General features: G+C 35.7%; 1 protein-coding gene across 1 annotated transcript; it reads left to right on the forward strand.

The window, feature by feature from the left end:
- The first annotated feature begins 1957 nt into the window (after nucleotides 1-1957).
- On the forward strand, nucleotides 1958-7121 carry LOC133877100 (dynein light chain 1, cytoplasmic). Its single transcript, XM_062315343.1, has 2 exons — nucleotides 1958-2457; nucleotides 6783-7121. Exons 1-2 carry the CDS (start codon nucleotides 2227-2229, stop codon nucleotides 6936-6938), a joined length of 387 nt encoding a protein of 128 aa, XP_062171327.1. The 5' UTR covers nucleotides 1958-2226; the 3' UTR covers nucleotides 6939-7121.
- The last annotated feature ends 4328 nt before the right edge of the window (nucleotides 7122-11449 follow it).

The following is an 11449-nucleotide window of genomic DNA, read 5'->3' on the forward strand; positions in this document are numbered from 1 at the left end:
TCAGATGTTTCTAGTATAAATCACATGCAGCAATGCAAAATCATAGTTTCTCATTTGACAAGATTATCATGAATACAATATAAATATAGTATATGTTGTAATAAGAGAATTATAATAACAACATGCACAATAAAGTACGTCCTACATCAGTAAGTGACTAACCCATTATTAATCTTACCTTAAAACCTTAACACAATCAATGGGTCTCGATTAGAACTCTTTAAACACGGGGTTATTTATGCTAAACCAAAATAAGATAACAAAACCTTATCCATAAACATAAACCACCCATGGAATATCCAACATCTATAAGGGCACAATCAGCCTAGAGGCTTAAAACCACAAGCTACGAAAATAATACCAAATTGTGGATTATCAAAAAGATAGTAGTCTAATAACCCTATCAAACACAGGATTAAGCTAAGAATGTTACCTCATTTTAAGAATAAGCCACAAGAGAGCACATTCTCTCTTAAAATCCATTTCCTCTCTTTCTCTCTCTCTCTCCCACTAGGGTTTTAAAAGTTGCAGGATTTTGAAAGCCGTTCATGGTAATTAATACTTTTGGGTGATGTTGTAAGGTTAGTATTTGAGGCTCGATTGTATATTAAGGTTTGGTTTGGATATTTTCTATCGATGATATGTATAGTGTGATTTCAATTAATGTGATGACTCTTAATAGATGCCCTGGCTATAATAATTAATGTTGACAGAATGATAGAAATCATATTGTTTCCCCTGCGTAGTATTTTCGTTTTGAAAAGTAGAGATGTCTGAGTCTTATTCCTTGTGGAATGGAACTGGGAGACGAACAATGAAGTTAATTACCAGTTAATTAATTTATCGAGGCATTACACAGAGGGTGGTTAGACCACCTCCATGCCAGCCGAAATGGGTGTCCGAATGACCCCCTGTGGCTTCCGAACTACCCTCAAAGCCATAGGAGTTGTTCGGCCACCTCTTGTTGGACCATAGAGCCACCCCTGAAGCCTTCTTTTTAGTTTTTAGTGTTTAGTTTTTTATTTTTTTTTTATTTTTAGATTTTTTTTTCTATGAATGATAGTTTTGTCATTGGAAGAGACAATAACAGTTTTTTTGTAGTTTTGGAGGATATTGACTCAAACAGTAGTTTAGGAGATCATTAACAATATAATGGTAGTTTGAAGAGGTATATGAACTTTGCCCAGTTTCTTTAATTTTAAAATAAGAGAAATATTAAGTTGTAAACCCCTGTACTCCTGCTATCACACTCATCCTATGCGGATTTTTGTGTTTGCTTTATTATTCTTTCATTTATTATTTTATTTGTTTTTTTAAAAAAATAAACAGAGAGATCCACGTAGAATGAGTCGAACAGCAACAATAGAATGGTGTATAACCTAGCATTTCTCTTCGAACAAAACATGCATGTTGCGTACTCTCACTCAAAATCAATCAAAATCCTTGACCATTTAATTAGAGCAGCAAAATATGAGAGTTAAAACCCCATGGGGGTGGCCTAAATGGTAAGACTTCCGGCCTCTTGGATATAATCACTTGAGGTTTCGAGTTCGAATTTAAGTAGGTGCTACCTCCCTCTTGGGGCCATCCACCCGCGCATAACCAGCGTTTAAAGGCTTCATTCCTACAGTGGTGTTGAGAATTGGGCCAGGAATTAATTTGGTAATTCTGGTTGGGTCTCTGCGCTCTGAAGTCTATCATTGTGTGTGGTAAAGCTATAGGTGACCCAGATTGACATTATTAAAAAAAAATAAAAAATAAAAGTTAAAGGACTGATTCTTAAACCAACTCCTTTTTGAGCGGCGGGGTTAGGCCAAGCATTTCCGGTTGTCCGGTGATAATTAATAATGTGTTGGACCTCTTGGTCGGCAGCCTCCCACTAATCAAAGTAAAACTAATTTGTCCCCTCTACGGCCTACGCCTACCCCAACGACCTCGGCCATACGCAACAACAACAACACCAACAACAAGAAACGCATCGAAAGAAAACAAGTCAAAAGAAAAAGATAAAAACTAACGCAAACATTGCATTCGAGACCTTTGTTCCCTTTCCAGTCATCCCCACTCTTTTTCGTCTGCACAGTGTCTGAGTGTCGTCTCTTTTCCTCTCTCTTTTTCCCCTTCTCTCAAACAATGGAACACTGAAACTGTAGCCTCCGATTAAAGAGAGTAAAAGCCTTGGTCTCCAAGTGATGAGAGAGTGAACCGGTGAGAAAGAAAAAGGAAATGGAGGGAGCAGAGGAGGAGTTGGAGAGGAGGAGCAAGTTCCTCAGCAGTTTGATACAGAAGAAGAAATCGATAGAGCAGCAAGAGCAGCATGACAGCCTCAACGTGCGCGTCAGAGCCTCTGACATGCCCTTTCCTTTGCAGAACCGTGCCTTTCGCTGCGCACGAGACCATCTCGACTCCATGCCCGGCAAGCTTGACAGCAAACGAGTCGCCCTCGCGCTTAAGAAGGTATAATAAATCACTACTTAACTTGGCTCAAATGGATATTCTCTTTTTTTCTACTTATTTTTGGAGTTTAAGGTTGTTAACTTGTTTGTGTTTGTATGGATTGTTACTTGGAGTGATCCGAGTAATGGGTGGTGATCAAATTTAGTGTGCAGTTGGTCCTGCTTAATCTTTGTTTGTCTTGGCTCGAGTTGAATGCATCAACTTTTTTTCATTTTGCTTTCTGGGATCTGATTTTTTCTTTTCTTGAAAATAAGTCAATTTTGATTGTTAATCGGAGTGTTTGAAGTATAGGGTATCGAGTAAATATTTTATCCAGGTGGTCCAGCAGATGATTTGTTCTGGTTTGAGCTGAAGATTTTTTTTTTTTTTTTTTTGGTAATGGTTCCGATTTCCGAATCATCTGATGTCTATTTATAGTAAACGTTGCCGGCTTTGTATTTATTCTTATATTTTGCATGTTATATTGAGCGGATTGACTGAAGTATGTGAAGGTGTAATTGCTTGGTAGTGTCAGATTGAGCTGCGAATGTCTCTGTTTCTGTTTATTTCTTTTCTGATGATGATCTTTATCTTGTCAGTCTAGGTCTAGACTTTGTATCTTGATTTTTAATTTTGATTATTTAAGTAAGCTTTCCAACAAAATAATTTACATTTGATCCAAATGATAAATGTATTACCTTGAGCTGAAAATCCTATTTTTCTTCTTTTGTATTCAGCACATTGAGTATAAACTTCAATGACTTTTTCTTCGTTCTTAATTGCAAAGATTTAAGTGCTCCAATTTTTTTGGTAGTGTCAGCTCAGGAAAATAACTATTAAAGTGCGATCTTCACTCTTGGATTTCAAATTTTATCTCAACAGTAACCCTTATTGAGTAAACTCAGTAAAGTAACATACACTTGGTTATTCATCCAAAAAAAAACATACACTTGGTCTAACTGTTTGGTGGGATTAAACCGAAAACATATTGTATGAAGTCTCTCATGGTAGTGTACAAGGTTTTATTTAATCTTTAATAAATTTATTTGGATTCACCAGTTGAATTTAGACAAGCAGGGCAGCTGAGCAAGACATTGGTCCAATTGCTTAGTTATTTCAGATTTAGCTACCAAAAAAAAAATATACTTCCCTTCTTAAACCTTCTTGTTATGATCTTCATTTATTAGTCGATTGGTTTGTCTGAATTACTACTTTTCAACATTAAGAGTGAGTAAACCACAATACAGGCAGGCCCATTAGATAATTTGTGTCATCTTAACCTGAATTTAATCTCTAAATGCGTCTGGAGGATGTAAACTAATATGGGTTCCCTTTAGAGTGTACTTTGACTTTGGGTTTTGGATGGAGAATGCAAATAGATCAAAACCCAGTAATCATTTCAGGTAGAATTTATGGGAGTGTTTCTTTAAACAACCTACTGACCTGGGTGATTTCAAGTTGGTCATGTTTGTGAGAATAAGCTTCATCCAGCCTCTTGAAAAGGTTAATAGTTAGGCTGTATTGATTACCATGGCATGAAGTCTGGCTGAATGAACAACTGGTTTGCTTCTAATTAGATACTTCATATGGGATAGTCAACACTATAGTTTTGTTTATGTCAACAAGGCAAAGGACTTTGTTCACATCAAGAAGGCACCTAGAGATAGAGCAAGAGCAAGAGAGAGAGGAGTTTGCTGCCATAGGTGGTAACAGATTGTAAAGATCTTTTTCTTTTTTGTCTTTCCTTTGGACTAGATAGGTGTAAAACTTGGTCCAAGATGAGGATTAGCGTTTCAATGTTAAGATAAATAAAATGAACAGGAAACATCACAGCTTTGTTTGAGTACCTTAATATACTATTGATTTAGCTGATACATTATTCTAGCTTGTAGTTGCTGAAAGCTACTGACACTGGTATGTAGTTGGGCCTTGTGCTAGATTTTCTATAGTTATAAGATTGTGCCTCTTATATTTGTGTTGGCTCAGGCTCTTATCATTTCTGTGCCTCTAGCTTGACGATACTTGCATTAAGAATTATACCCTCTGTCAGTTCTGTTAGATTTAACTTGTTTTCTCGTACTTCCTCTTCTCCATGTTTCTTTTTGAATCTCCTAATCAACAAATGTTTCCTCTTTGATTTTTTTTTTTTTTTGTTGGTAAAAAGATATATTCTCGAATGCAATGATTACGTTCCTCACACTATCAAATCCCTTTCAGATTTTTTTCTATTGGAGTTTCACTGCCACAGTCCCTTAGCTGGTTCTGTTTATCCTCCACTCATCATAAACGTTATCATTACTCTCTCTCTCTCTCTCTCTCTAACACACCCACACCCACACACCACATTCATCATAATCATCATCATTACTTTTTATTTTTACTATTCAAGCTGTTAAATTGCCAGTATTTAGTAAAGTTTTTGAAGATATAATTCAAACAAGTTATGTGGTCATGTGCCAAAATTTAAGTTCAGCTTACAGTTGGTTGTTACTGTGTGGTGCTAGTGCTTGGCTCGAGAGAAGAAAAAAGCATTGCATTAATTCACTGCTTGTGTAAAATGCATAACAATTTTTTTCTTTTTAGTTAATGCAGACCTGAATATAGGATTCGAGATACAGAGTACATCTCTATCATCCTGCCAGCCTTATTATCGTCAAACTTATAATTGGCACACCGCTCATGACATGTTTAAGATAAGAAACTCAATCTCAGGTTATTCCTAGTTTATAGGCTTAAACTTGGTTTTTCTTGATATCTAGTAATACAGTGACCTATATGTGCTATGCAGACAGCTGTTGCTATCTTTTTTTCTTCTTTTTTTCATGTATACATATTCAATCTGGAGCTGGTTTCTTGTTCATGAATGTGTAAGTAGTTGGAATTACTTGTCTTACTATTGTTTGAGAGTAATATAAGATATATATGCTCTCTCTAACTAACCAGGTTTGTCTAGTTGTATCCTCTCTTATCCAATTTAATGATATGGACCTTTACACAAGCAATGTTGGTGAGCTTATAAGTTAGATCAGGCTTGGCTTAGACAAGATAACCTTGAACTGGATTCTAGCTAAGCATGCTTATTCATAATGGTACTAGTTGCACTAGAACTGTCCTCCATAAATATTAGTGATCTACTATGCAAGCTTAATGGTTGATTATTATTAAGACAAAAGTTATAAGAACTCAAGAGACAAGAGTTACAAGATGATAAATTAGATTTATTGTTGTTAATGTAGAATTAGAAAAGACTTGTAACGTTAAGACTTTCTCTATAAATAGAGTCTTGTATATTATCAAATGAAAAAAATGAATTAAGATGTAGCCAAAAAAAAGGCTTTCACATGTAAATGTAGGCCATAGGCCGATCTCTCTTTCTTGTTCTCATTTATTTCTTAAATTATATGTTTTTACAATTATTTACATTTTCCTGCAGCAGAGTAATCTGTAATATATTTTTGGGTTTACTAGACAACATGTGAGGTTCTTCTTCTTTTAGTACTTTTCAGTATGGCCTTCATCGGAGCAGCAAGGGCACTTGATATCTTGATTTAAAAGAGATAGGCTAAGATTATGTGACTAGTCTATTTTATTTATTTTCAATCCTTGCTAAATAGACCAATTGGAATGATCAGGGTATTGCAAACCACCCTTCCATCTTAGCCAAAAGGCTGAGAAAGCTACATGGCAATAAATATAATTTTGGGTTAACTACATTTACTCCCCTCTAACTACCATCATTTTTGCAATGTCTCCCTTCTGTGACCCAACATGACAAAAATGCCTTTCATAAAATAAAAAATGACTTACAAAATGGGTCAAAGAAGGGAGACATTGCAACCGCAATGGTAGATTGAGAAGGACAACATAAATTGAAACATTGGGGAGACATTACAAAAATGATGGTAGTTAAAGGGGGGTAAATATAGTTTCCCCAATATTTTTTTAAGTTCCTACCTATCCAACACGGAATGCAGTGGAGATAATAATGGTAATTAGACGGTATAATTATACAACAGAATATTGATGTTTATGTTAATATAAGCTGAATAAATTTGAATTTATACCTCTCTAGAGCAGCTTATATGGCATATTGATATTGAGAAGAATCCTGACTGGAACAGGGAGAGTTCTCTAACTATTCATGAAGCTATTCTAAGGTTGACTTTTATGAATCCAATATGACCACTGGTAAAATGCTGCCATTTCTTTAAAAAATAAAAAATAAAAAAAATAAAAAAATAATGCTATAGGATTGTTTAGACTTGATTTTTCCTTTCTTTTTTTTTTTTCTTCCTTTACAATTTTATATGCAGAAAGTTGATGATAATTTTTTAATTACTTGACAGGAATTTGATTCAGCATATGGTCCAGCTTGGCACTGCATTGTGGGAACTAGCTTTGGCTCATATGTCACACATTCCACAGGGGGCTTCTTGTATTTTTCAATTGACAAGGTTTACATCCTTCTCTTCAAGACTGCTGTTGAGCCCTTAGATCATTGATTTGCCTTTACAATTTGAATTCTATCCAACTCGATCCGGGCTTTATGAAATTAAATACTTCCTCTGTCAATTTATCTGTAAAATGGTAGACTCCCAAATTCATAAACATCTGTATTGTGTGCTTCTGTATTGATGACTCTCCTTATATTAAGTGCATAAAAGAGTGAGAGTTTGTGGTGTGAAGTTGCACAATATCCTTATGATCAATGCACTACAGAGTTTTACGCAGTCAAATAAATAGTCATGCGTTATATTTTAGATAGAGTAAATGCTGCATTTTTATAAGGCATGACTAAAAAGCAAATCTCTTTGTGACTGGATACTCTCTCTGTAACGTTCTCAAGTACATATATATATACTTGTGTGTAGATGTATGCATGTTTATGTGTTGGCAATTTCTCTCTAGAGAATAAAACTTGTTAAGGATTAAAATGAGGATAATTAACATATAACTACTCTGAGTTTAGGGCCAATATCTAATCACTGCTTCGGTTCTCAATGTTTGCTGGCAAAGCAGTGTTCAAGACTACTTCGGAATCCTAAGTCTTTGGCTGCCAAGATTCTAAAGGTAAAATACTACCCCCATGGTTCTATCCTTGATGCCAAGTTGGGAAATAGACACTCTTATGTATGGCGTAGCATTTGGACAACTAGGGTTTACTAAATGAGGGACATATGTGGAGGGTTGGGATTGGGAAAAAAGATCAAATATGGAAGGATAGATGGCTTTCTAAATCCACGACCTATAAGCGCAGATGTGGTAGTGGCTAACATTATTGATAAGGATACTAGACGGTGGAATACCCCTTTGATCAAAGAAGTGTTTGTGGAGGATGAGGTAGTAGGAATCTGTCAGATCCCTATTAGCGCTTTTAATGGTAGAGACCAACAAATTTGGAGATGCACAGGGAATGGAGAGTTTTCAGTGAGAAGCACATACCACCTAGAAAATGAGTTAACAACGAACAATAAAGGGGAATGCTCATATGTAAGAAGGCAAAGCAATGTTTGGAAAAGACTCTGGAAGATGAATGTTCCCAATGCAGTGAAGGTGTTTGATGTGTAATAATGTGTTGTCCACAAAAGCAAATTTGCTCAGAAGGAAAATAGTCGAGAATCTATTATGCCATATATGTGGATTAGAGGCGGAGACTACGGGGCATATATTGTGGAGTTGCCCAGAGGCAAGAGATGCATGGAGTATGTGGAAGGAAGCTACAAAAGAGCTAAGTGGTAAATGATGAATTTATTCATATTGTGGATGTTTTGCAAAATAAGTTGGAAGATGATGATATTGACTTGTGGCGATAGTGGTGAGAAATTTGTGGTTTAGGAGGAACTCTATGATCTGTGGAGGTTTGCTTAGCCATCTTACTCGTGAGGAAAGCAATGGAATCCCTAGATGCTTTCAAAAAGGCTAACGCAAAGATGCATGACAGAAGAGAAAGTGGTAATTCTTTTACTCGAAAGTGTTCAGTGCCTAACATGAGTTTTCTGAAGGTCAACTAGGAAATAGCGATGGACAAGAACAAAGGGAAGATGAACATTGGTGTGATTGTGAGAGACCATTGTGTGGGGTTTGGCGACGATGCCAATTGATTGACAATGCCAAGATTATGCTAAATAGTTTGCAGACTATAAAAGAGCTACGTGGTAAATGATGATGCCAAAATTATGCTCAATAGTTTGTAGACTTGGTAGGTGAATCATGTCAGAAGGGAGGCAAATGGAATAGCTTATAGGCTAGCTAAGGAAGCACTTATTCTTATGGATGAACAAGTTCATATGAATTAAGCCCCCTATTGTATTCTTGGCATTAGCGCACTTGAACGCAATTTTTAAGTTCTTTTTCTCGTTAAAAAAAGATTGCTATGCTGGATTAAAAAAATTAGATATATCCTTAAAACACTTATCAAGAAGAAGAAGAAAAAAAAGGGACTGGGGGGAGATTGAGTGGGAGGTGAGATCATTCCACATCTTGAGGGAGGTGTTCCTGCTGCACCGACCTTTTCTTTTTCCTTTTTTCTGCATTGTTTTTTAGGGATATAATTGTGATTTTGTATGACTTCTGTTAGGGAATTAATGAAAGATATGATAGAATGATCTAATTGGAAAACACCAAAAACTCGTATAACTGATTGCAAAATTAGAAACCGAATGAGTGAAAATATATTTGCTCTAAACTCAAGATGGTGATGTTTATTCGACTTAAAATAATAGTAATTGTAACAGTTGCCTTGAACTGTTGCTGTAAATCAGTGAGGAAAAATGAGAAAAAAAAAAAAGAAAAAAAAAAAGGAAGAAATGAAGAAAGGAGAGAATAGAAATAGAGAATTGTATTTGATAGGGCCAATTCGAGATGGCTAATCTCCGAGTTCTTGGCAATTCAAGGAGCCAAGGGCCTCCATCGTTCACAAGTGAACAAGCTAACAATTCAATCGATACCCTCCTAATTTACCCATTGAGGGGTAGTGATTGGGGGGGACACTTGACCGGTTCCCTCCCCCCCCCTTTTCAATATAAAAACTCATTTTATTCCAAAACTAATTGTTTATATTATTTTATTTCTTCTTTTTCAGTAAAATGGGGTTTTATATTGAAAAGCGAGGGAGGGAGCCGGTCAAGTGTCCCCCCCCCCAATCACTACACCCCGTTGAGACTTATATAGCCTCTTACAAAACGCACACCCCACAGACTAAAACGACACCCCCTAAGAAAAGCTTAAAACGACATAATAAATGAATAAAGCGACAAAGCTCTACTTGGCCCACAAAACACACCGTTTAATCCCTTCTAGAAGAACCCAACTGGACTGCACTTCACTTTGCTTGCTCCAGAAACTGCCACGTTACTTCACATAATAGACATGTGACAGTAATATACTAATAATTAATTAATCAGAGAAAAGCAGACTTAAATCGAACTCAAAAATATTGATTGAAACATTGCTTCCCTTTGAGAAGAACTGCCCCTTGTGCACTGAGTTAACTCGAATCACCCATTCACTCAAATTACAAGAAAATGTTTGGGTACGCACGAAGAGAATAATAGAGTTGAAGATGGAAAGCAAAAGCCTAATTTATGTGATAAAATAAAGAGACCTGATTATATTTTTACATATTTAATGGTGTATATATATGTATATTGTCATATGATAAATATATTGTGTCATCATATAAAATTTTTACATAATGTGACATTAAGAAAAACAAAATCTGAAGTATGAAACATCTACAGTGACTTTAAGCCATCTTCCAGGGAAGAGCTCATCTGCAAAACAAGGAAGAGGTCGTCAAAAGGTTCATCGGTCCGGAAACTGGAAGCACTCTGACGCCCAACTCAGTAAATCCTAGCTGAAAGAGAGTAAAGCTAGTAAAAAAAGAGTAAGAGAGTCTTTCTGGGAGTAGTAGTGCGTGAGAGATAGATAGGGGAGTGTTTGAAACCCTAGGTCAAAGAGGGAATTGTTTGTGGTGTATCCCATAGGGTAGTGGTGCATCTCACTATTGATTTTAGGCCTAGCATGGGCTTAACCATATGTGCATCTTTTTAGGCCTTCTTGGCCTCTTTTAGCAGGCATGCCTTAGAGGCTGATGTAATCCTAATATGTTAGGGTTACATCTCTTTCTCTTTTATCTTTATCTTATTATTTTGTCTTATATTTGTCTAAGAGGAATATTATCTAAGTAGAACAATATTTAAATAAGAAGTCTTATCTCTTACCTTAAGAGTAGACGGTTAGTAAGTAGCTTTAGGTCTCTAGTTATAGCTACGTACAGAATTACAGTTCTACGCAAGCTGTATTATCTTTTTGTTTATTTAAGGAACAAGCAAATAATGTAAAGGGAAGTTGAATTATTGTTTGATAAATACAATTTACTGTGTTTTGGGAGTTTCTGGCTCACTTGAAACAGCCAACCTTATCTATTTTCTGTGTTCTTTGTCAATTGGTTCACATCAGATGCCCATCAGTATTTACTAAGTCCTCCAAAAACTAATTCAATGGTTAGTTAAGACTGCCACGTCAGCATTGTGAGATAGTTGTGAGATAAAAATGTAGTTTATAACATTACTCTAAAGGAAATAATGAATTACAAGGAGCTTAAGAAAAAAAAAAAAAAAAAAAAAAAAAAAAAAAAAAAAAAAAATTACGAAAAGTAAATATCAAAATAAAAGGAAAGAATTCTCAGTACTATATGTACTGGACATCAAGTTACAATGGATTGCCTACTAGAACTTTCAATTATAGAATTTAGCCTTCGGAAAGTTTATACGTAATTTTCATTACCAGGCAGTCCATTTGGACGGTAGGGAATCCATCGTAATCCACGATAAAACTGTTCTTAAATTTAGCATTAACAATCTTCATTTGCTTGCTAGAATAGAAGGCACCATGTCAAAATTTTACATGCGGACATATTCGGATTCTCAACAATTTGCTGTTTAGTTTACTAGCAATTCAGACCGTAAATACGAAAGTTTTAGTAAAACCAACCAGCATAGACAGACTGTCA

Source organism: Alnus glutinosa, chromosome 1, assembly GCF_958979055.1.
Source record: "Alnus glutinosa chromosome 1, dhAlnGlut1.1, whole genome shotgun sequence".
NCBI classification, from domain to species: Eukaryota; Viridiplantae; Streptophyta; class Magnoliopsida; order Fagales; family Betulaceae; genus Alnus; species Alnus glutinosa.

Bases quoted from the DNA above. Each gene is read 5' to 3' on its own strand.
- LOC133877100 (XM_062315343.1), top strand. From the start codon at position 2,227: ATGGAGGGAGCAGAGGAGGAGTTGGAGAGGAGGAGCAAGTTCCTCAGC. The intron at 2,458-6,782 runs GTATAATAAATC...ATTACTTGACAG, and splicing joins TCGCCCTCGCGCTTAAGAAG to GAATTTGATTCAGCATATGG.